The sequence below is a fragment of the Ursus americanus genome, chromosome 21, assembly GCF_024610735.1.
Source record: "Ursus americanus isolate L20-20 chromosome 21, mUrsAme1.1.p, whole genome shotgun sequence".
NCBI classification, from domain to species: Eukaryota; Metazoa; Chordata; class Mammalia; order Carnivora; family Ursidae; genus Ursus; species Ursus americanus.
Window position 1 is genome coordinate 43,300,173 of NC_142147.1, and position 20,717 is coordinate 43,320,889.

The 20,717-nt window shown below is 42.9% G+C and overlaps 1 protein-coding gene across 1 annotated transcript; it reads right to left on the reverse strand.

Annotated features, from left to right (window-relative positions):
* Positions 1–3,074: 3,074 nt before the first annotated feature.
* LOC123799168 (uncharacterized) lies at positions 3,075–16,042 on the reverse strand. Its single transcript, XM_087853356.1, has 5 exons — positions 15,932–16,042; positions 13,713–13,880; positions 10,225–13,085; positions 9,478–9,737; positions 3,075–9,118 (listed from the first exon to the last, which is right to left on the reverse strand). Exons 1-5 carry the CDS (start codon positions 16,040–16,042, stop codon positions 3,075–3,077), a joined length of 9,444 nt encoding a protein of 3,147 aa, XP_087709482.1.
* Between the last annotated feature and the right edge of the window lie 4,675 nt (positions 16,043–20,717).

The following is a 20,717-nucleotide window of genomic DNA, read 5'->3' on the forward strand; positions in this document are numbered from 1 at the left end:
TATAAGAAGTTATAGAGCAATTCAGTAACGTGGCAGGATACAAAATCAATGCTCAGAAATCAGTTGCATTTCTATACACGAATAATGAGAAGAGAAATTAGGAAATCCATCCCATTTACAATAGCACCAAAAATCATACGTTACCTTGGAATTAACCAGAGACGTAAAGGACCTATGTTCTAGAAACTACAAATCACTCTTGAAAGACATTGAAGAAGACACAAAAAGATGGAAAAATATTCCATGCTCATGGATCGGAAGAATTAACATAGTTAAAATGTCCATGCTACCCAGAGTAATCTACACTTTCAATGCTATCCCGATCAAAACACCAATGACATTTTTCAAAGAACTGGAACAAATAGTCCTTAAATTTGTATGGAAACAGAAAAGGCCCCGAGTCACCAAGGAACTGTTGAAAAGGAAAAACAAAGCTGGGGGCATCACAATGCCAGATTTTGAGCTGTACTACAAAGCTGTGATCACAAAGACAGCATGGTACTGGCACAAAAACAGACACATAGACCAATGGAACAGAATAGAGAACCCAGAAATGGACCCTCGGCTCTTTGGGCAACTAATCTTTGATAAAGCAGGAAAAAACATCCAGTGGAAAAAAGACAGTCTCTTCAATAAATGGTGCTGGGAAAATTGGTCAGCTACATGCAAAAGAATGAAATTTGACCACTCTCTCACACCATACACAAAGATAAACTCTAAATGGATGAAAGACCTCAATGTGAGACAGGAATCCATCAAAATCCTAGAGGAGAACATAGGGAGCAACCTCTATGACATTGGCCACAGCAACCTTTTTCATGACACATCTCCAAAGGCAAGAGAAACAAAAGATAAAGTGAACTTGTGGGACTTCATCAAGATAAAAAGCTTCTGCACAGCCAAGGAAACAGTAAAAAAAACTAAGAGGCAGCCCATGGAATGGGAGAATATATTTGCAATGATACTACAGATAAAAGACTGGTATCCAAGATCTACAAAGAACTTCTCAAACTCAATACACAAGAAACAAATAAATAAATCATAAAATGGGCAGAAGATATGAACAGACACTTTTCCAATGAAGACATACAAATTGCTAACAGACACATGAACAAATGTTCAAAATCATTAGCCATCAGGGAAATTCAAATCAAAACCACACTGAGATACCACCTTACACCAGTTAGAATGGCAAAAATAGACAAGGCAAGAAACAACAAGTGTTGGAGAGGATGTGGAGAAAGGGGATCCCTCCTACATTGTTGGTGGGAATGTAAGTTGGTACAGCCACTCTGGAAAACAGTGTGGAGGTCCCTTAAAAAGTTAAAAATTGAGCTACCCTATGATCCAGCCATTGCACTACTGGGTATTTACCCCCAAAGATACAGATGTAGTGAAGAGAAGGGCCATATGCACCCCAATGTTCATAGCAGCATTGTCCACAATAGCTAAATCGTGGAAGGAGCCGAGATGCCCTGCAACAGATGACTGGATTAAGAAGTTGTGGTCCATATATAGAATGGAATATTATTCAGCTATCAAAAAGAATGATTTCTCAACATTTGCTGCAACATGGACGCCACTGGAGGAGATAATGCTAAGTGAAATAAGTCAAGCAGAGAAAGACAATTATCATATGGTTTCTCTCATCTATGGAACATAGGAACTAGGAAGATCGGTAGGAGAAGAAAGGGATAAAGAAGGGGGCAGTAATCAGAAGGGGGAATGAAGCATGAGAGTCTATGGACTCTGAGAAACAAACTGAGGGCTTCAGAGGGGAGGGGGTGGGGGAATGGGATAGGCTGGTGATGGGTGGTGGGGAGGGCACATATTGCATTGTGCCCTGGGTGTTATACGCAACTAACGAATCATCGAACTTTACATCAAAAACCAGGGATGTACTGTGTGGTGACTAACATAATAAAAAATATTTTTTAAAAATTATGAGTCTTCTCTGCTTCCTCTCAGATTAATGCTAAATAAACAAAAGCCCAACTGCAGCACTCTCCCCCTAGGAACTTTTGAGGAAGGAAATATTAACCAAAGAAAAGAGCTCAAGGAAGACTTTTCTATCCAAAGTTGATCAAAATCTGGCCCCTACCATCCAAAGGATGTACCCCACCAACTGAAAAAACAATTGGCCCTGTTAGGACAAAAGTTATCTGTTTTCTCTATCTACTTTCAATGGGGATTCTAGGCTTGGGGAGGAAGAGAAGCCAAAATGTTTGTTACAAATGAGAAATCTTTCTCAAAAAGTTAAAAATAGGTCTACCCTATGATCCAGAAATTGCACTACTAGGTATATACCCCAAAGATACGGATTTGGTGAAAAGAAGGGCCATATGCACCCCCCATGTTCATAGCAGCAATGTCCACAATAGCCAAACTGTGGAAGGAGCCGAGATGCCCTTCAACAGATGAATGGATAAAAAAGGTGTGGTCCATATATACAATGGAATATTAGCCATCAGAAAGGATGATTACCAACATTTGCATCAGCATGGATGGAACTGGAGGAGATTATGCTAAGTGAAATAAGTCAGGCAGAGAAAGACAATTATCATATGGTTTCACTTATTTGTGGAACATAAGGAATAGCAGGGAGATTGCTAGGAGAAGGAGGGGGAAAATGAAGGTGGGGGGGAACAGAGGGGGAGATGAACCATGAGAGACTATAGACTCCAGGAAACAAACTGAGGGTTTTAGAGGGGCGGGGGTGGGGGAATGGGTTAGCCCAGTGATGGGTATTAAGGAGGGCATGTATTGCATGGAGCACTGGTGTTATATGCAAACAACGAATCATGGAACACTACATCAAAAACAAATGATGTACTGTATGGCGACTAACATAACATAAAAATAATTTAAAAAATAAAGACAAAGGTTTGGGATGGTGAAAAAAAAACAAATGAGAAATGTCATTTTATTCAGTACAAGGTAGCAGGTTTCTGGAACTAAATGAGTACAAGTCCTTGTCTAGCCCCACCTTGAAGTGGGGGAAAGGGAAGGAGGCTTAAAATCTATGGCCAGCCTTATTTCCCACCAAGACCCCAAAGTCCTAATGTTAGGCCCAATCATAGAGTAGGCGTAGGGATGTTGGGCCGCCTCTCAATAAAGTAAGAATTGACTTGTGGTAGGTTTTTCCAGGCAAGTTCTAGGAATCCATATCGGGCGATGCCCACAGGTTGGATAGTATGCACTCTGCTCTTCCCAGGCAGAGGTACAGCATTATGGAACTTGAGAGGACCTGCAGGGGCATGGGAATGACTGCAAAACAGGCCACAGAACAACCGTTCACCAAGTACCAGCTCCTGAGTTTTCAGGGCCTTTTTGTACATGGTCTCTTGGGGTTGGAGTTCCTCTCTCTGCAGCAACTCTAGTAGAAGCCTCTGGATTTGGGGGGACTTAAATTGGTACAGATCCATGAGTTGGTAAAACTGTTCCATCCAAGCAGTGCTGTCCTTTGCATATTGTTGCTGCAACATCTGCAAAACATGGTACAGTGCCAAAAATGTCTCCCATTGAGGCACCTCTTCCTTTTTTTTAGAGATGGGCTGTGCCTTCTTCAACTTGGGCAATGTAAGGGGCCTCTCTTTTCCCTTAAAAGTCCTGAGATCCTTCTGAAACATCAGTGCTAGAGTTTGTTTGTCCACAGAAGCATGGGCACCTGTGAAAATCTCTCTTGCAGCAGGATAAAAGTGTTTCATTTCCATCTCTTTGAGAGCATTGGATAGCTGCCGTACCCGCGCACTCCTGTAAGGTTCTCCTAAAAGATGCCAATTTATAGCCTTTGGGACTTGCATCCTCTTGGTGGTTGATGGTAACACTGGTGAAGGTATGGGCAGTGCTTCCCTCTGTGCCTTGTGAAATTTGGGGAGCTCTCCCTTATCCCTCAAGGCCTGGAAGTCCTTCTGGAATATCAAGTCCAGGGATTTTTTATAAACAGAGGGATAGACAGTTGTGGGAACATCCTTTCTGATTGGATAAAGATGCGGTATCTCCTTAACAGCAGAGGATAATTGTTGTGCCTGGTTCTTCCTGTAGGACTCAGCTAAGAGATGCCGACTGAGAGCTTCTAGGGTTTGAGATCTTCTGGCAGCTGATGGTAACACTGGTTCAACGATAGGGAATGGCTCTAGCTGGCTCTCTTTTTCTTTTCTTCTAATTGGTGGGATCACTTTTAAGTGCACTGGACTCAAAACATCCTTATGTTGTTGGGATATGTCTGTGTGACTTACCTCGAGGTTCTGCCTGAGGTGTTTAGCAATGGCTTTAAGATTGCACAGATGGATCCATTTCAAGTATCCCTTTGAAGTGAAGTCTCTGAGGAGCTGGTGCAGTCTATGGAAACTGTCCCTGGAAATCTGCTCTCCTGTTTCCAGTCTTACTAAGACATTGTTAATCCAGTCTTCATCTGAGAAGCTTGCTTCTGAGTAGCATGGCCTTTCAGCAGGTATAGAAGTAAGGGATGAGGCTGGGGCTGGGGTTGGGGCTGGCCCTGGGGTCTGGCCTTCAGTTTTCCTCACTGGGATATCCTGGTACTTAGAGAACTGCTTCCACCTGCCACCTTTGGGCCAATGTTCAGGTTTCTGTGATTTCATGATAATATCAGATAAGTGGGACTCCGGCCTGCGGAGGCCTTCTGGGATCTGGGTCTCTAAGCCTATACCCATACCCCCAGCTTTCTCCAAGAGCGCATCCTCTTGTCTTCCCCAAGAACTTGTCATAGGGTGTGCTCCAAGAAGTTGACTTTCCCGTCCTTCCAAATCCAAATGAACCCCCAACATTTTCAGGGGCATTCTCTCTTTTTCCGAGGCTACTGGGAGTGGTATTTTGAAAGGGCTCTTCGGAACTGTTGGCCACATGACCTTATCCATAAATGTGGTATCTCTCTTTCCATCAAGCAATCTTTCTTTCTTAAAAGGCATTTCCCTTCTAGTTGTACCTTTCCTTTTCTCAGCAAAAGCCTCATCTTCTATTGCTAGCTTCAATAAGCTTACTTCTTCCATGGAGACCTCTGTTTTCAATACTCTCTCTTCTGAGCGTATCACCTCTATAAGTCTGCTCTCCTTGTCCTTCTGCCTTTCCTCCTGTTCCTCCTCGTCCTTCTCTCTTTTCTCTATCTTCTCCATTTCCTCCTTTTCCTCCACCTCCTCACTCAGGCTCTCCTCCTCCCCCTCACTCAGGCTCTCCTCCTCTTCCTCACTCAGGCTCTCCTCCCCCCCCTCACTCAGGCTCTCCTGCCCCTCACTCAGGCTCTCCTCCTCCTCCTCCTCACTCAGGCTCTCCTCCTCTTCCTCACTCAGGCTCTCCTCACCCCCCTCACTCAGGCTCTCCTCCTCCTCCTCACTCAGGCTCTCCTCCTCTTCCTCAGTCAGGCTCTCCTTCCCCTCACTCAGGCTCTCCTCCTCCTCCTCGGTCAGGCTCTCCTCCTTATGTGGGCTCTCCTTTTTCTTCTTACTCAGCCTCTCTTTCTCTTGAGTCAACCTCTTTTCCTTTTTCCTTCTTTGGGTTGAACTCTCTTTCTTATGCTTCTTAGCCAAGTTCTCCTCCAATTCCTCTTCACTCAGGTTTGCCTTTTTTTTCTTCTTCCTAGTCAAATATTTCCCTTTCTCTCTCCTGGGCAAAATTTCTTCCTCTTCTCCTTCCTGAGTGATGCTCTCCTTCTCTTTCCCCTTCTTCATTGGACTTTCCTTTATTTCCTCCTCAATTAAACTCTCAGATAAGCCTTCAAGCAGGATATCTCTGATACTCTCTAATAAGTACTTTACTGGAGTTTCTTCTGGTTTATTCTTCTTCATTCTCCTCAGAAGTTTCTTTAGCTGCCTTTTTCCTAACAGATTTTGTTCCTGGACCTCCTTTAATATACTCTCTACCTGGACTTTATCTAATGGTATCTTTCCCTGGACCTTCTCTAATAACCTTTGGTTCTCCTCCAAGCTCTCTCCATCGGTCAGTGTTTTCTCTTTGGTGGCCAGTCTGTCATCTTCTACTTTCCTCTCTTCCTGATCCAGCTCCTTCTCTTGTTTCATCATTTCTCTCTGTTCCTTAAAAAATTCCCATCTCTGGGCATCCATTCCACTCTTCCCCATCATAGATGATCTCTCTTCCTCAGATATTTCTGTTTCTTCCAGTGGTACTATACTCCTTTTTCTAACTATTTTAGATAGGATCCTCAACAGATAACTCTCTCTCTTCCTTATATCTTTTAACCTGCAACTAGCCTCTTTTTCTTCAGAACGAATCCCTTTCTTCATATCCAGTTTCCTTATTGCCTGTATTCTCTCCTCTTTGGTTCGTTTCCTTTTCTTCTTGGCAACAACCATCTCCTTGGTCCTAATGTCATAGGCCAGTTCCCTCTCTTTCTGGGACAATTCCTCTTCTTCCATAATTTCTTTCTCTTCCTCAGTTTTTTTCTTTCTCTTAGTTATGCCAATTCCCTTCCTGGCTATTGCCTTTTCTTTCTTATCAATATGCCTCTCTTCCTTGGCCAGTTTACTGTCTTTCTGGGTCAGTCTTTTCTTCAATGCTTTTTCCTCTTTTTCCTGGGACATTTTCTGCATTTCACCAACGTGTTCCTCCTCTTCTACAGACAACTTCTCTTTTTCCCAAGCCCATTGTTTTCTTTGATCACTCTCTTTCTCCTTTTTCTGACTCCATATTCTCTCTTTCTGGGCCTGTTTCTGCTCTTGTGGGGCTAGTTCCTTTTTTTTGTGGGTCTGTTCTTTTTCATCAATGGATTTCTTACCTTTCCCAACCCGTTTCTCCTCTTTCTTAGCTTGTTTCTCTTTTGGGGGGAACACTTCCTCAATTTCCTCTATCTTTTTTTCCTCTTCTGGAATCAGTTTCATTTTTTCTCTGGCCCGTTGTTTTTTCCCCTCAGTCTGTTTCTCCACTTTTCGAGCCAATTTCTCCTCTTTCTGATCCTGTCTCTTTTCTTTCCAGGCCTGTTTCTTTTCTTCCTTCCACTTCTCCATTTCCCCAGTCTGTTCCTCCTCTCCTAAGTCTGCTCTCTTTTTTCCCCAGGCCCGTTGCCTCTTTTTCTTGGTTGTTTCCTCCTCTTTCTGGGCCCTTCTCTCCTTTTCCACAAGCTTGTCCTCTTCTTCTTGGCCCAGTTTCTTTCTTTTCCGGGCTAACCATCTGTCCTTGGCTTCTTTTGCTTCTTTCTTAGTCTGGTCTTCTTTCCCTTGGGAAACAAGTTTCCCAACTTGTTTTTTCTTTTCTTGGATTTGTTTCTTTTCATAGACCTCTTTTTTCTCCTTTTCTAACCATTTCTTCTTTTCTGGAGTCAGTTTAATTTCTTGCTCTGCCAAGCTGCCCCTTTCTGATGCCTGTTTTCCTTCTTCCCCAGACAGTTCCTCCTCTTCACTAAACAAATGTTCCTCTTCCTGAGCCAACTTCCCCCTTTCCTGGGCCTCTTTCTTAACATGTCTCTCCATACCCTGGACGTGTTTCTTCTTTTTGTGGGACTTTTTCTTCCTGCCTTTAACTTGTTTCTTTAAGTGCAGGATTAGTTCCTCTGTATCCCAGGACAGTTCCTCCTCTTTCACACCTGCCTCCTCCTCTTCCTCACCCAGCTCCTCCTCTTCCTCACCCGGCTCCTCTTCTTCTTCTCCCAGCTGCTCCTCTTCCTCACCTAGCTCCTCCTCTTCCTCACCCAGCTCCTCTTCTTCCTCACCTGGCTCCTCTTCTTCCTCTCCCAGCTGCTCCTCTTCCTCACCCAGCTCCTCCTCTTCCTCACCCAGTTCCTCTTCTTTCTCACCCAGTTCCTCCTCTTCCTCATACAGCTCTTCCTCTTCCTGGGACAATTTCCTCTCTCCCCAGATAGGCAACCCCTCTTCCTGGGGCCACATGCCTTCTTCGTGGGCCATCAAAATCTTCTCCAAGTCCTGCTTACCCCTTCTCCAAGTCCCACTTATCCCTGCCTCCCCCTCCTTCCAGGTCACTCTTTTTCTTTCCCTTAGTTTTCCCCCTTTCCCAGTCTCTTTCTTTTCTCCTAAGACTAACTTCTGCTCTTCCTTGGTTAATTTCTTTTGTGGGGAAGCCATTATTTTTTCCTCCCAAGCTATTTTTTCTTCCTGATGGGTCAGTTTCTCCTTTCCCTGCATTAATTTCTTCTCTGGTGTACTCAGTTTCCTTTCTTCCTCAGCTGTTTTCCCTTCTTGTCTGGCCAGTTTCCTTGCCTCTTTTTTAAATTTCCTTTTCTCTAAGACTAGATTATCTAAGAAAGCAACTTTCTTTTTCTTCATTTGAGAAAATCCCTTGTCCTTCTTTAATGCTTTTTTGCCCCCTTGTCCTCTCAATTCTGTCTCTTTTTCCTCGACAACCTCTATATCCGCATTTTCAGTTATAACAGATTGTTCTTCTACCACTTGTTCATCCAATTCTGACGAGTCCGTTAGAAGGGGGCAGATCTCTTGGAAGAGTTCCCAGCTGGGCTCTTGGGGAGCAAGCATCACCTGAGCCAAGTCCACCAATTCTTGACCCAGATCCCTTAACATTCCTGAATGGGAACTTGCTATCCTTGAGGTGACTAGATAACAAATGTCATCCCGCCAAGACCGGGTATCTGATCTACCCATGCGTCCAGGCATACCAGCCAAACCTCTGCCACTCTTTCCATTTTTCTTCCTTGTATCTTTTTCTTGCTCAGTAATCTGCTTGACTTTTTCCTTGGGCTCTTCTGCAGTTGTCTTTGAAATATCCTTTAAGTCTTTCTCCTGTTTCAACTTCACAGCTGTTTTTTCACGGCTTTTTTCCAGTGCCCTTTTCCAAAGTCTACTCGTGAGTTCATGTCTTTCCACCTTAGGGAACACCTCTCCATAATCTCTCATGCCACATTGACCTATGGCCTTCATAACCTCTGTCATCTCCATGTGGCCTCTTCCTTCTGTAGCTTCCATCACAACCTCCTCTGATTCAGCATCCTCTTGAGATTTGGCTGGGCTGAAAGTACTTAATGGCAGTTCAGGCTCTAAGGCAACATCCTGGGTGTCAATCTGCTCTGATTGCCTGGCCTCCCTTTGTTCATCTTCAGCCTTTGAAGTCACCAACATAGAGCTAAATTTTACAAACTCTGTCTGTGTTGGCTTTCTGGAAACTCTCAGGTCTTTTTCAACTGCAGAGATATTGGGACAAAAATAGTTAATAAAAAACAGAGGTTCTAAGTGATATCCTTTGTAATGTCTAGTCCAATGAACAGCCGTAAGAGTCACAAAGGCAAAGGGGACTGAGGCTTTATGGTACAGAAATGCTTGCCATTTCATCCCAGCTTCCATATCCTAAAGAAACAAGACCTTGGTATTTGTTGTGGTATATGTGTTTCTTTCCCAGGAAGCCTATTTTCTGTGGAAAAGAATCTCTTTATGTAATTATGTTCCCACTGGCATCATTTTAGATACCCTGGCCTTATTGACCCTTTCTTTTGGTGCCCTGAGGTGGGACCCAAATACATCCCATATATTACCCCATACATACCAAGCTCTTTTCTCTTTGCTTGAACATATGTCTTTGTTTTCTTTGGTTTGGTGATCTCTTCAGGTATGACTATTTGTTTGACAAGGGTCTCAGGTTTACCAGCCATTGATATGTCTAAATAAAAAGTAGGTTGTTCGTCTCTATATGACAAGGTCAGGTTTTCATTTAGCTGCTGCTCTACCTGAGTAAGCAGGCACTGGATATCTTTAGCTTGGATCCCTAGAAGCTGGTCCAGAGAGGTTTCTCCAATAAATTCCTGCCTACAAAAGTCAAGAGGAAAGAAGGATGACACCAAGCCAGTGACAAAACAACATTTGAAGAAGGAAGAGGAGTGAAGGAAGGGAGAGAGACAGGGAGGAGGAGAAGGAGAAATTACAATTGAAGAGACAGGGATAAAGTAGCCATTTAGGACAGAGCAGTTGAAGTAAAGGATGGGTAAAGAAGAAAGAATCAAATATAGCAAGGAATAGAATTGCTAGAGATGCCTTTTTGGTTGGGCGATTTGTGGACTTGAGTCTTGAGGAGTCTTAAGGAAGTGAAGAAGTGACAGAAGGGCAGGCTAATCAATGCTCAGAAGAAGAAGGGTAAGCACCAGGGAAAAAAGCAAATAGAAACAAAGAACATAGTGGGAGGAAAAGAATAGAAAGAGAGTCATGTAAAAAGAGAATAAGTTGTATAAAAAGAGAATAAGAGAAAAAGGTTAGGAACTAGACAAAACAGAAGGGGGAAAGCCACTACCCAACTTACTGCATTTCTTGGAAAGTGTCTTGTTTCTTCAGCAAGCCTACCAGCATAGTCTTAGTTTGGATGCCTGTGACTCTTATCATAAGGTATAAGGCCTTAGCCCGCACATTTTCATCACTGTCCATCAATCCCATAGCCAGTGGAACAGCAAAGAGATGGCTCAGGACACCTAGCCTCTCCAGCCCCTCCCAGGCTAGCTCACGGATGTATGGATTGGGATGAACTGTATCTTCCATCAGGCAACAGGCTGCCTCAGAGCACAATCTTGGAGATACTTGATAAGTGGCAAAAATTTGTGCCAGGACACTAATGTATGTTTTGTATTGGTCTACAGAACAGTAAATTGTGAGGTTGAGGATGGCCTCAATTAAATTATTTATAATTCCTTCATCAAATTTTCTTCCTGTCCAATTTTGGTTTATCATGCTTACTAGAACATCATAGAAAGTTCGTTTCCACTTCTTGGATTTAACCCTCTCTCTTCTCATTGAGATGTTCTCTTCTAGTAGAGGCATAGGTGACAGTGTCTGGCGTCTGACGAGTTTGGTCATGTCCCAGTCCTTATCTCGGTACAGATCATAGTGTAAGAAGATTGGGGTACCGTCAGGCCAAAGGCAGGCACGGATAACTGAGTTGGGGATATAGCCATCAGGAGCAAAGGGCCATTGCCGCCCTTTACCAAAGAAGCAACATAATATAGGGTAGGCGTTCAATCCATCCCAGCCAGCAAACTGTAACTGAGCAGGAACCACGTGTTGGGGATGATTACGCTTGGGGTCGAAAGCAATATCCTTATCTTCCAAAAAGTGTGATTTGGGTTCCACTTGAATCACAGCAGACATATGTCTTTCTTCCTCTACAACATGGGGCACAGTATTATCAAAGGCAATGACCCGTTTGTTAACAAGGGCCTCTAGTCCCCGTAATTCCTGCAGCCCTTGTCCAAGGTAGACAAATTTGGGTACAAATACTCTTTCAAAAGAAAAGAAGAAGCTAGGCAGGAAGGGTTTAGGGACTTCTTGTATATCATCTGCATTGCTTAGGATAGCTAGGTGAATCAGCTGAGCAGGAGGGAGCAATTTTAAGCAGGATACCAGGTAAAGACTCTGGTTGAAAGTCAAAAGCAGGTCACCCCGATTATTGGCAAAGCAGAGTGGGCCAAAATGCAATGCTGAGTCCAACTCAGTTATGAGTCTACCATGGAAATCCCAGATCCTGACTGAGCCATCAATGCCCCCTGTGACAAAAAGTTTCAGGGAAGAGCAGACATCAAATGAAATGATGTCACACTGGTGCAGGCATTTTGTCTCTTTGTCTCTCATAGACCTTTGTTTTGATTCTGAAGATTTCAGAAAATCTTGGTAGTGCCAGAGACGCCAGCAGTGGTTCTCAGTGATGGCACCCACAGAACCTGGCAAGAGGATCACGTGTGTTAGGGGGCAAGCACAAAGAATTTTGCTTATGGGCTGCAGGATTACCTTGTTCTTCTGAAGTACAGCTTCTGTCAGGTATATAGTATTATCCATGCCATAGGAACAGAGTAAGGAGATTTCCTGGGGACCTTCCAGGGTAGACAGTGCCAAAACTGCCCCAGAGTGAACAGACTTTTCTATTCGGGCAGAGCTATAGTGGGAAAGGATTCTCACAATGCCACTGTCATGCCCACAGAACATCAATCCTACTAGGCCCATACCCAAATGGGACTGCCCATAGGCCAGGCACCTTACTCTATCCCCAGAGTTTACTGAAGTGCATACCAGATACTTAGCTGTGCAAGGAGAGCGTGTTGCATCAAACACCAGCACCTCTGAACTTCCCATTGCCACAAAGAGCTCTTCTTTGTCTGAGTCATAGGCCCAAGCCACGGCCTTATCCATGACAAGCAGAGGCCAGGTGATAACCAGGAGATCTCCTGTTACTGGAGACAAGAAGCGCAACAAACCATCCTTTGTGGCACACAGGATCCGAGTCCAATTACGGCCACAGCAGACCCGCTGCACCTGCTCAGGAGCAGAACCACAGACATTGAAGAGGCTATAAAAATAAGGCAAGTGGTGCAATGAGAAAGTATGGGTAGTCTGGCAGAAAAAAGTGGTGTTATCAATAAACTGGAGTTGCTGCAAATCCTTATTAATATCCAGCTGCCGCAGCAAGTTCCCAAAGGCAAGATTCCATTCCTTTACAATGCCTTCTCGGCCTGCTGTTAGTAAGGTGTAGGTCTCTGGGCGGCTGTAAACACATATCACTGATGAGGAATGGGCTTGGAAGCTGTGGAGGAAGTTACCCTGGTCTAGACCCCAAGCATGGATCTCTCCATCCTTGTTTCCAGCATAGAAATAGCCCTGAGAGACACAAGTGAAGGAGCAGGTGATGGAAGAGCCACCGGTTGTGGGAGTGAACTTTTTTACCTCTTTCAGCTGGCCCTGACCCTGGTGGGTGAAGACTCTCACCTTATTCTCACAAAGAGCCAGGAGGGAGCCCTGGGGGCCATTCAGGGAAAAGCCCTGTACAAACTCATGATCAGACATGGGCACTGTTTGTGCCATCTGGAGGCCCCTGCCATTTGGTAAGATAAGCCAGGTAACCACGGCCCCCAAGGTACCAGAGAGCAGTATCTCAGCTTCTGAGTCATAGCAGAGGCAGCTGATGAAGAAACGACAGGGCACTGTGCCCAGAGATATGAATGCTTGATGGTGATCTCCGAAGAGTCGCAGGCGCATGTCACCACAGTAAGCAATTAACATGTGGTAGGAACCTATGTGGACCATTGCTTCAATGGGTGGCACTTGATCCGTCACAGGAAACTTCATCTTCTCTATCATTCCTCCCATTTCTGTATCTTTCTTCTGTACCCAAAGTACTGCCTAGAAGAGGATGAGAGATGAAAACCTGACCATGGAGACAAATTATCTCCCAAAAGTAAGGCGTAGGAATGGTTGAATGTTTAGATGCCTGTTCCCTCCTGTAAGACTAAGGAAAGACTGGGGGCGCCTGGGTGGCTCAGTTGGTTAAGCCCCTGCCTTTGGCACAGTTTGTGATCCCAGGGTCCTAGGATCGAGCCCCACATCAGGCTCCCTGCTCAGCAGGGGAGTCTGCTTCTCCTTTTCCCTCTCCCTCTTCCCCTCTCATGTGCTCTATCACTCTCTCTCTCCCAAATAAATAAATAAAATATTTTTTTAAAAAAGACTAAGGAAAGTTTGAACAGCTTGATTTGGGGAGTTTCCTGGTACTGGGTTTCAGGTATGTAATAGAAACAGGATGCTTAAGGCTCTTTCCTTGGCCTTCAGTCTGCTTTCTGGGAAATATGAATTCTCTGGACCTGATGACTAGAGGTGAAAAAGGATCACTGCATCCAGGACAGATTGGGATATGGAGATGGATATTAAAATGAGCTAACTCAGAATCAATTTTATCATTCTGATATGAGGGCAGTTGAGGTACGATGCTTGTAAAGTAAATTAAGAAGGAAGAAAAAAATGAGGGAGCTTTACCTGTATTTGTTTTGAATGTGGTTCCGCCCAGTTTAAGGACACAAAATAGTTGACATCGATGGCGTAGAAGCAGATGAAAGGCTTGCTCTGGGGATGGTGAGGCTCCTGGTATAGAGTCTCAGGCCAGTCACTCAATACAATCACATCATTCTTTGGTTTTTCCTCAGCCTGAGAGAGAAGAGTGGCCTGAGCTAAAAGGCCTTAGTACCCACTCACTCATTCATCTGATAAATATTTATTGAGGATTTGCGGACATCTGTTGTTTTTTAGCTAACCAACATTTATTCATTCACCCTACCACTGGAAAGCACTATTTGGGGGAGTTACCCTCCCTCATCCTCACCCACATCTTAATTCAAAGTACCTTCCAGCCTGTCTCAACCAAGTTTCCATGAGAAGGAAGACCTAATGTCCTAAAGTATCCATTTTACATAAGGCATTAATTTCTCCCCTATATATCTAGAATGCTACTAGTTATGTACCATCCTTAAGAGAACTACGAAAATATCCCCTCAAATAATTTTGTTTTCCATGGTTTAGGTGAGGAACATTTGAGAAAGCCTGGTATGTTCTAAGGCAGACACTGGGAATATGATGCTGAGCAAAAGAGACGTGCCCTTAGCTTTCAGAAGATAAGAGTCCAGTGGGGAAAACAGGCATTGTATAAACAACTAACAAATGTCTGTACAAACAAATAAGTACTTCAAAAGAAAGGAATACAATCCTATATGAGAAAGGAATACAATCTTGGCAAATATCCCCACCTGTCACAGTTGAAACAGCACTTCAAAGTTCCTGCCTATACCCAAAGGACCAATCCTGTCACCATCACACTTCATGTTACACTGCCTATGGGAAATCCATACTTCACAGACATAGAATGGGCATTAGAGCTAGACCCTTTGGCATGCACCTTTCACTATTCTTATGTGCATCCAAGGAAAATGTGTGCTATGCACAACATGGAGTTAATGGTGCTTCAGCTCTAACATTGTGTTCTGACCCAGTGGGGTGTGTGTGTGTGTGTGTGTGTGTGTGTGTGTGTGTGTGTGTGATATGCCTTTTAACATGATACACAGTAGAACATGTACAACACATACTATCTTCTAGTGACATAGTACATATCTAGGATGTAAATACATAAACTTCCTCATGCTAATCAGCCAAAACTAAGGCTCATAAAATCTACTTTTGAGGTCCCTCTTCTCAGCAGATGCTTGTGCTACACTGCCTCTTGAACGACGCTCCATGACTCTAACCCTCCGAGTTTCTCTGCACCCATAAAGGATTTGAGACTATACTGAGGCCATTATCTGCGACTTAGAATCTCTCTTCTCTTTATATTTCTCATATCCAGATCTTTGTGTAACTGAGAGAATACAGAATACAGAGAGCTGGAGAGCTTCCACAGTCATTGCTGGTTCAGTGACAGCAGCAAAGTTGAGACTAAGGACCCTGGTATCTGAGCTCTTAATCTCCCATCGCTCAAAACTCGTTTACATACCACTTATTCCATTAATCACCATTCCACTTCTCCTTTCCAGACTTTATGCACAAACAATTTGCTCACACGCTCAACAGTATCGATGCTTTTCTCAGAAGACGCTAAAAGACTATCTTAAACCCATGTATCTGTGCCTGGAAGTAGTATTGCCTACTCTGTATCAGTCCCCCTTCTTCCTCATCCCCCTCCTTCCATCCCAATAAAACTCAGATCTTGTTTAGGGTGATCACGGACCCAGAAATTCTGGCAATGTAGAGTGGCACTGTGGTACTCCAAGGCTGGCACAGCTCTGTACTTTCAGGACTTCTCCTCTCTTCTACCTACTTTCAATTTAAAGTTGATACCTAGAAGTACAGGAACTATTTTGTAACCATAAAATGATAAGCTAAAATATTAAGGATGATGTGAAAAGAAAGAAAAAGAACATGGGTCCTTGACAGCATGTAAGACAAAGGCACCTCCTGCTTGTTTAACCCATGTGAGTCCATTTTCTGTTTATGGTTTTGGGTTGGGGGTTTTTTGCAGCAGAATTTTAATTATATGTATTATATGTATATTTAATTATATGTATTATCATCTCAATCTATAAGGAGGAGTTGTTTATGGGTACAGGAGGGCTCTTCCAAAGCTGCTCACATGTTGCCAATGCAACAGGCTGCCTTGGCAGGGATATTCAGTACAAGCCCACTGTGTGCATATCTCTCATACACATCACCTTTATATCCTTCAGGGTATTATTTATGAGGAGTTTCAAGTCCTTCCACTGAGGAATAAGTCTGGGCAAAGGTGACATCTTTGTAGTGTTCCAGTTCTTTACAGACATCATGCATTACAGAACCTGTGGAAGGTAAAAATGAATTAATCAGAACATCTGATGTTAGACTGGAAGTCAAGGGAATTGAGAGAGGGAAGAGCAACAGGGAAAGCAAGAGTATTAGAAACAGGAGAAACTCTCATTTCAGAAAGATTGTAGTGACAGTGAACTACTGACACTTGCAACAACATGGATGAATCTCAAAAACATTATAGTGAGGAAAGCCAGACACCAAAGAGCACGTACTATATGATTTCAATTTTATGAAATTCTAGAAAAGAGTCATCTAACCCATAGGGACAGAGCAAATCAGTCGTTACCTGGGGCTGAGAGATTGGGAGATTCATGAGAAGGGGTAAAAGAGAACTTTTTTTTTTAAGATTTTTTATTTATCAGGGCGGGGGGAGAGAAGAGAGTGAGCACAAGCGGGGAATGGGGCAGAGGGAGAGGGATAAGCAGACTCCCTACTGAGCAGGGAGCCTGTTGTGGGGCTGAGTCCCAGGACCCCAAGATCATGACGTGAGTTGAAGGCAGACACTTAACCAACTGAGCCACCCGGGCATCCCAAAAGGGAACTTCTTATGGTAGTGATGGGAATGTTCGATATCTTGGCTATGGTAGTGGTTATATGGTTATATATCATTTGTCACAACTCATCGAAACATACACTTAAACATACACTTTATTACATATAAATTATACCTAATAAATTTGATTATTAAAAGAAGAAAGGAGTGAAGTGCGAGTTTTAGGAAGTCTAGAAACAGGAAAAAAATGTGGCAAGAGAAAGCTGTGAGGTAAGCTTAGGTGAGTCAGTTGCAGATAGCTAAAAGAATACAAGAGCCTGGCTTTGTAGCCCTTCCTTAACTCTCTTCATTGGGATGCTTATTTTTATAAACCTAATTTTTAGACTTAATTATATCTATCCCCCTTTCCTACTGAAGGCTTCATGTATGTGAGTCACTCACATGTTCAACAAATATTTACTCAATATTCATTATATTCCAGGCCTCTGTGCTGAGAGCTGGAGATAAAACAGTGAACAACAATGATTATTTGCCTGCCTGGAGTTTACTATCTAATATGGAAGGCAGATACTGAACAACTTAAAATAGATGTCTAGTTCTGGTAAGATGTCAGACTAAAATAACCTGAAATTCTCCCACTTACACGCTCCTAGAAATTCTGGATAAGATAATACGAGGCTGAATTCCAGGAGCCAGAAATAAAGGAGGTGGGGGGAGATACAGCAATAAGTGCAAAGTGCCTCTGTGATAGTTCTGACAAGGTGTAGTTATCAGAACCCCAAAGTGATGGTAATGACTAGGAACTAGGGTAGTTTGCCCTGACAAAGAGAGGAGATAGGACTTGGGCTCATAGGAGCTGGGGAGCTGGAACTGAGACCCCTCCATTACCTTAGAAAGAGAAACTTCCATGGACAGAGCTGGCTCATGGCCAGCTTTCTGAAAGCTTACACACATTTAAACATTTTTCCAAGAACGAGTCAGGAACCTACATACCTCCAAATTCCAGGGGATACCCATCAAGTTCTCCAAATGATTCTCTGACATATACCTCACTTGGATTGACAAGGAAAAGAAGCAAGAGGGAAGAAGAAACACCACAGAGCATACCAACAATTCTCTCTAAAGAAGTCATCATGTAAAATCTAGACCTGAGAGGACAATGATCTAAGGGTCACAAAAATCTCCTTCACACTCTTAGCATGCTCTGCATAGTAGTTTATCTGACATTTGTTGTTCTTTAATGAAATTCCCAGCACACTGAAAGTCACATTTAATATCCTGTTATATGTGTAAATTAGAATTTCTAGGGGTTGGGTCACTTGGATGGCTCAGTCAGTTAAGTGCCTGACTTCATTTTGGCTCAGGTCATGATCTCAGGGTCATGAGATCAAGCCCCACCTCAGGCTCTGCACTGGTTGTGGAGCCTGCTTGGGATTCTCTCCCTCTTCCTTTGCCCTTCCCCCACCTGCTCATGTGCATGCGCACTCTCTCTCTCTCTTAAAAAAATTGCTAGGGGCACTTGGGTGGCTCAGTTGGTTAAGTGTTGGACTCTTGATTTTGGGTCAGGTCATGATCCCAGGGTCATGAGATCAAGTCCCGTGTCAGGCTCTGGGCTCTGCACTGAGCATGGAGCCTTCTTGAGATTCTTTCTCTCCTTCTCCCTCTGTCCCTTCCCACTTGCACTTTCTCTCTCTTAAAAAAAAAAAGAAGGCTAAGGAATAGGGGTACCTGGCTGGCTCAGTCAGTAGAGCATGCTGCTCTTGATCTCAAGGTGAGTTCAAGCCCCACATTGGTCATAGAGCTTTCTTAGGAAAAAAAAATGCTAAGGAAGAAAGCTTCCCTCTACTTGCTAGAAAGGATGCTGCTTGATTCATGAATTGATTAATAAAGCCAATTAGATTTTAAAATTGGAAAAAAAAATACTAATACCAAAAAGAAAGAAACAAACAGAATGTATGATTTAACCAATTGAAGGAAGGGATAGGAATAAAGGAAATACATATTGATCCAATGAAAGAAATATAAGATGAACCATAACAAGAAAAAAAGGGGTATGATAAATAGAAAGAGAGTGATAGAAACAAGTCTAAATATGTCATTCTAGTAACAAATACAGACTAAACCCATAGAAGACAATTTTTCCGTTAGATCTTTTAAATGAATAAAATATTGTTGCATGCTGTTAATAATGGGCAAATCTAAAATGTAAAAACATAGAAACATTAAAGTATCATTATTACCATTGCCTTCTGTTCTGAAAATCATCTAAAAGCAATAAGGAGAACCAAAAGATCTTTGCAAGTGCAACTTCAGCAGAACCAGGAGATAAGTATAATCTGTAGATAACAAATTACATGTAAGGGCTGAGAAAAGCAGCGGAAATTTGTACATCAAAGGACACTATCAAAAAAGTAAAAAGACAGGTAGCTGCTTTCTGGAGACCACAGGTGCAGAAATGAGAACCACACCTCAAGTCAGACGGGCATCTAAAGCCAGCAGGCTATGTATGTCTTCTTACATACAGTGAAAGGGTCACCCTTTGAGACCCCTGACCAAGGAAAGGCTCAGCTACTGACATGCTGGGAACAGGCTCCAATTTACCTCTTCCTGCAAATTCCTCAGCATCTCTCCTACATCCTGGCCAGCTTCTACACCAGGTGTGGTGTTGCTCATTTCCTCATCAACACAGCGTCATTGCTCAGTGTACTGCTGCCAAAGTTGCCCCACTTCCATGGGGTTCATCTCTTTGGCATCAACAAATACTGAAAGATGGGGCTGGGGATGACATCAGACCAAAGGGCTATAACATCCTTTCCTTCTCCACACTGTGTTTTGTATCTTGAAAGCCTGAGAACGGTACAACATTTGCCAAATTCCCAGGAAGAGACAGATTGGAAAATGGGGCTCCCTAGGCCCAGCCTGCTAAGAGAAGGTTTCTTTGAGTCAGGAAAGGTGGGAAAGATAAGGGCCAAATCTCTCCTCCACAGCAGGTAGCCATGTTTTGGCAGCTTGTTTTGTGATTACGTTTTTCCAGATCTTCCACCCCCACTACCTTCCAGCTGTTTTCCTATATATTTTCCTTATAAAAAAAAACTGAAAAGACAACCTGAAAATGGGAGAAAATATTTGCAAATCATCTATTTGGTAAGGGTACACTATCTAGAGCATGTAAAGAACTGTTACAACTGAACAATAAAAAGACAAATAACCCCAATTAAAAATAGGCTAACAATTTGAAAAAACATTTCTTCAGAGAAGATATACAAATGGTCAATACCTACATGAGAAGATGCTCAACATCATTAGTCATTAGGGTAATGAAATAAAAACCATAATGAGATAACACTTCACATCCCTTAGGATGGCTATAATTTTTTAAAAGATTTTATTTTTAAGTAATCTCTACATCCAACATGGGGCTCAAACTTATAACCCGAAGATCAAGAGTCACACGCTTCACTGACTGAGCCAGCCAAGTGCCTCTAGGATGGCTATAATTTTTAAAAATGGAAAATCATAGATGTTGACAAGGTTATGGAGAAATTGGAATCAAATTGTCAAAACTTGAAGTAATCAAGATGTCCTTCAGTAGGTGAATGGATAAACTGTGGTACGTCCAGACATTGGAATATTACTTAGGGCTAAAAAGAAGTGAGCTACCAAGCCATGAAAAGACATGGAGGAATCTTAAATGCATATTACCAAGTGAAGGAAGCCGATCTGAAAAGGCTACATACTGTATGATTCCAACTATATGACATTCTCAAAACGTCCAAAACAATGGAGACAATAAAAAGATTGTCAGGGTTGGGGTGTGGCAGAGATGAATGGGCGGAACATAGAGGACTTTTAAGGCAGTAAAAATATTCTATGATATTATAATTAATGCATATAGGTTATCATACTTTTGTCCAAACCCATAGAATGTACATCACCAAGAGTGAACTCTAAGGTAAACTAAGGATTTTGGGTGATTATGATGTGTCAATGTAGGTTCATCCTTGGTAAAAAAAAAAAAAATGTACCATAATGGGGGAGCCTGGGTGGCTCAGTCGGCTGAGCATCCAATTCTTGGTTTCAGTTCAGGTCATGATCTCAGGGTTGTGGGATCAAGCCCCACATTGGGCTCTGCACTCAGCAGGGAGTCTGCTGGAGATTCT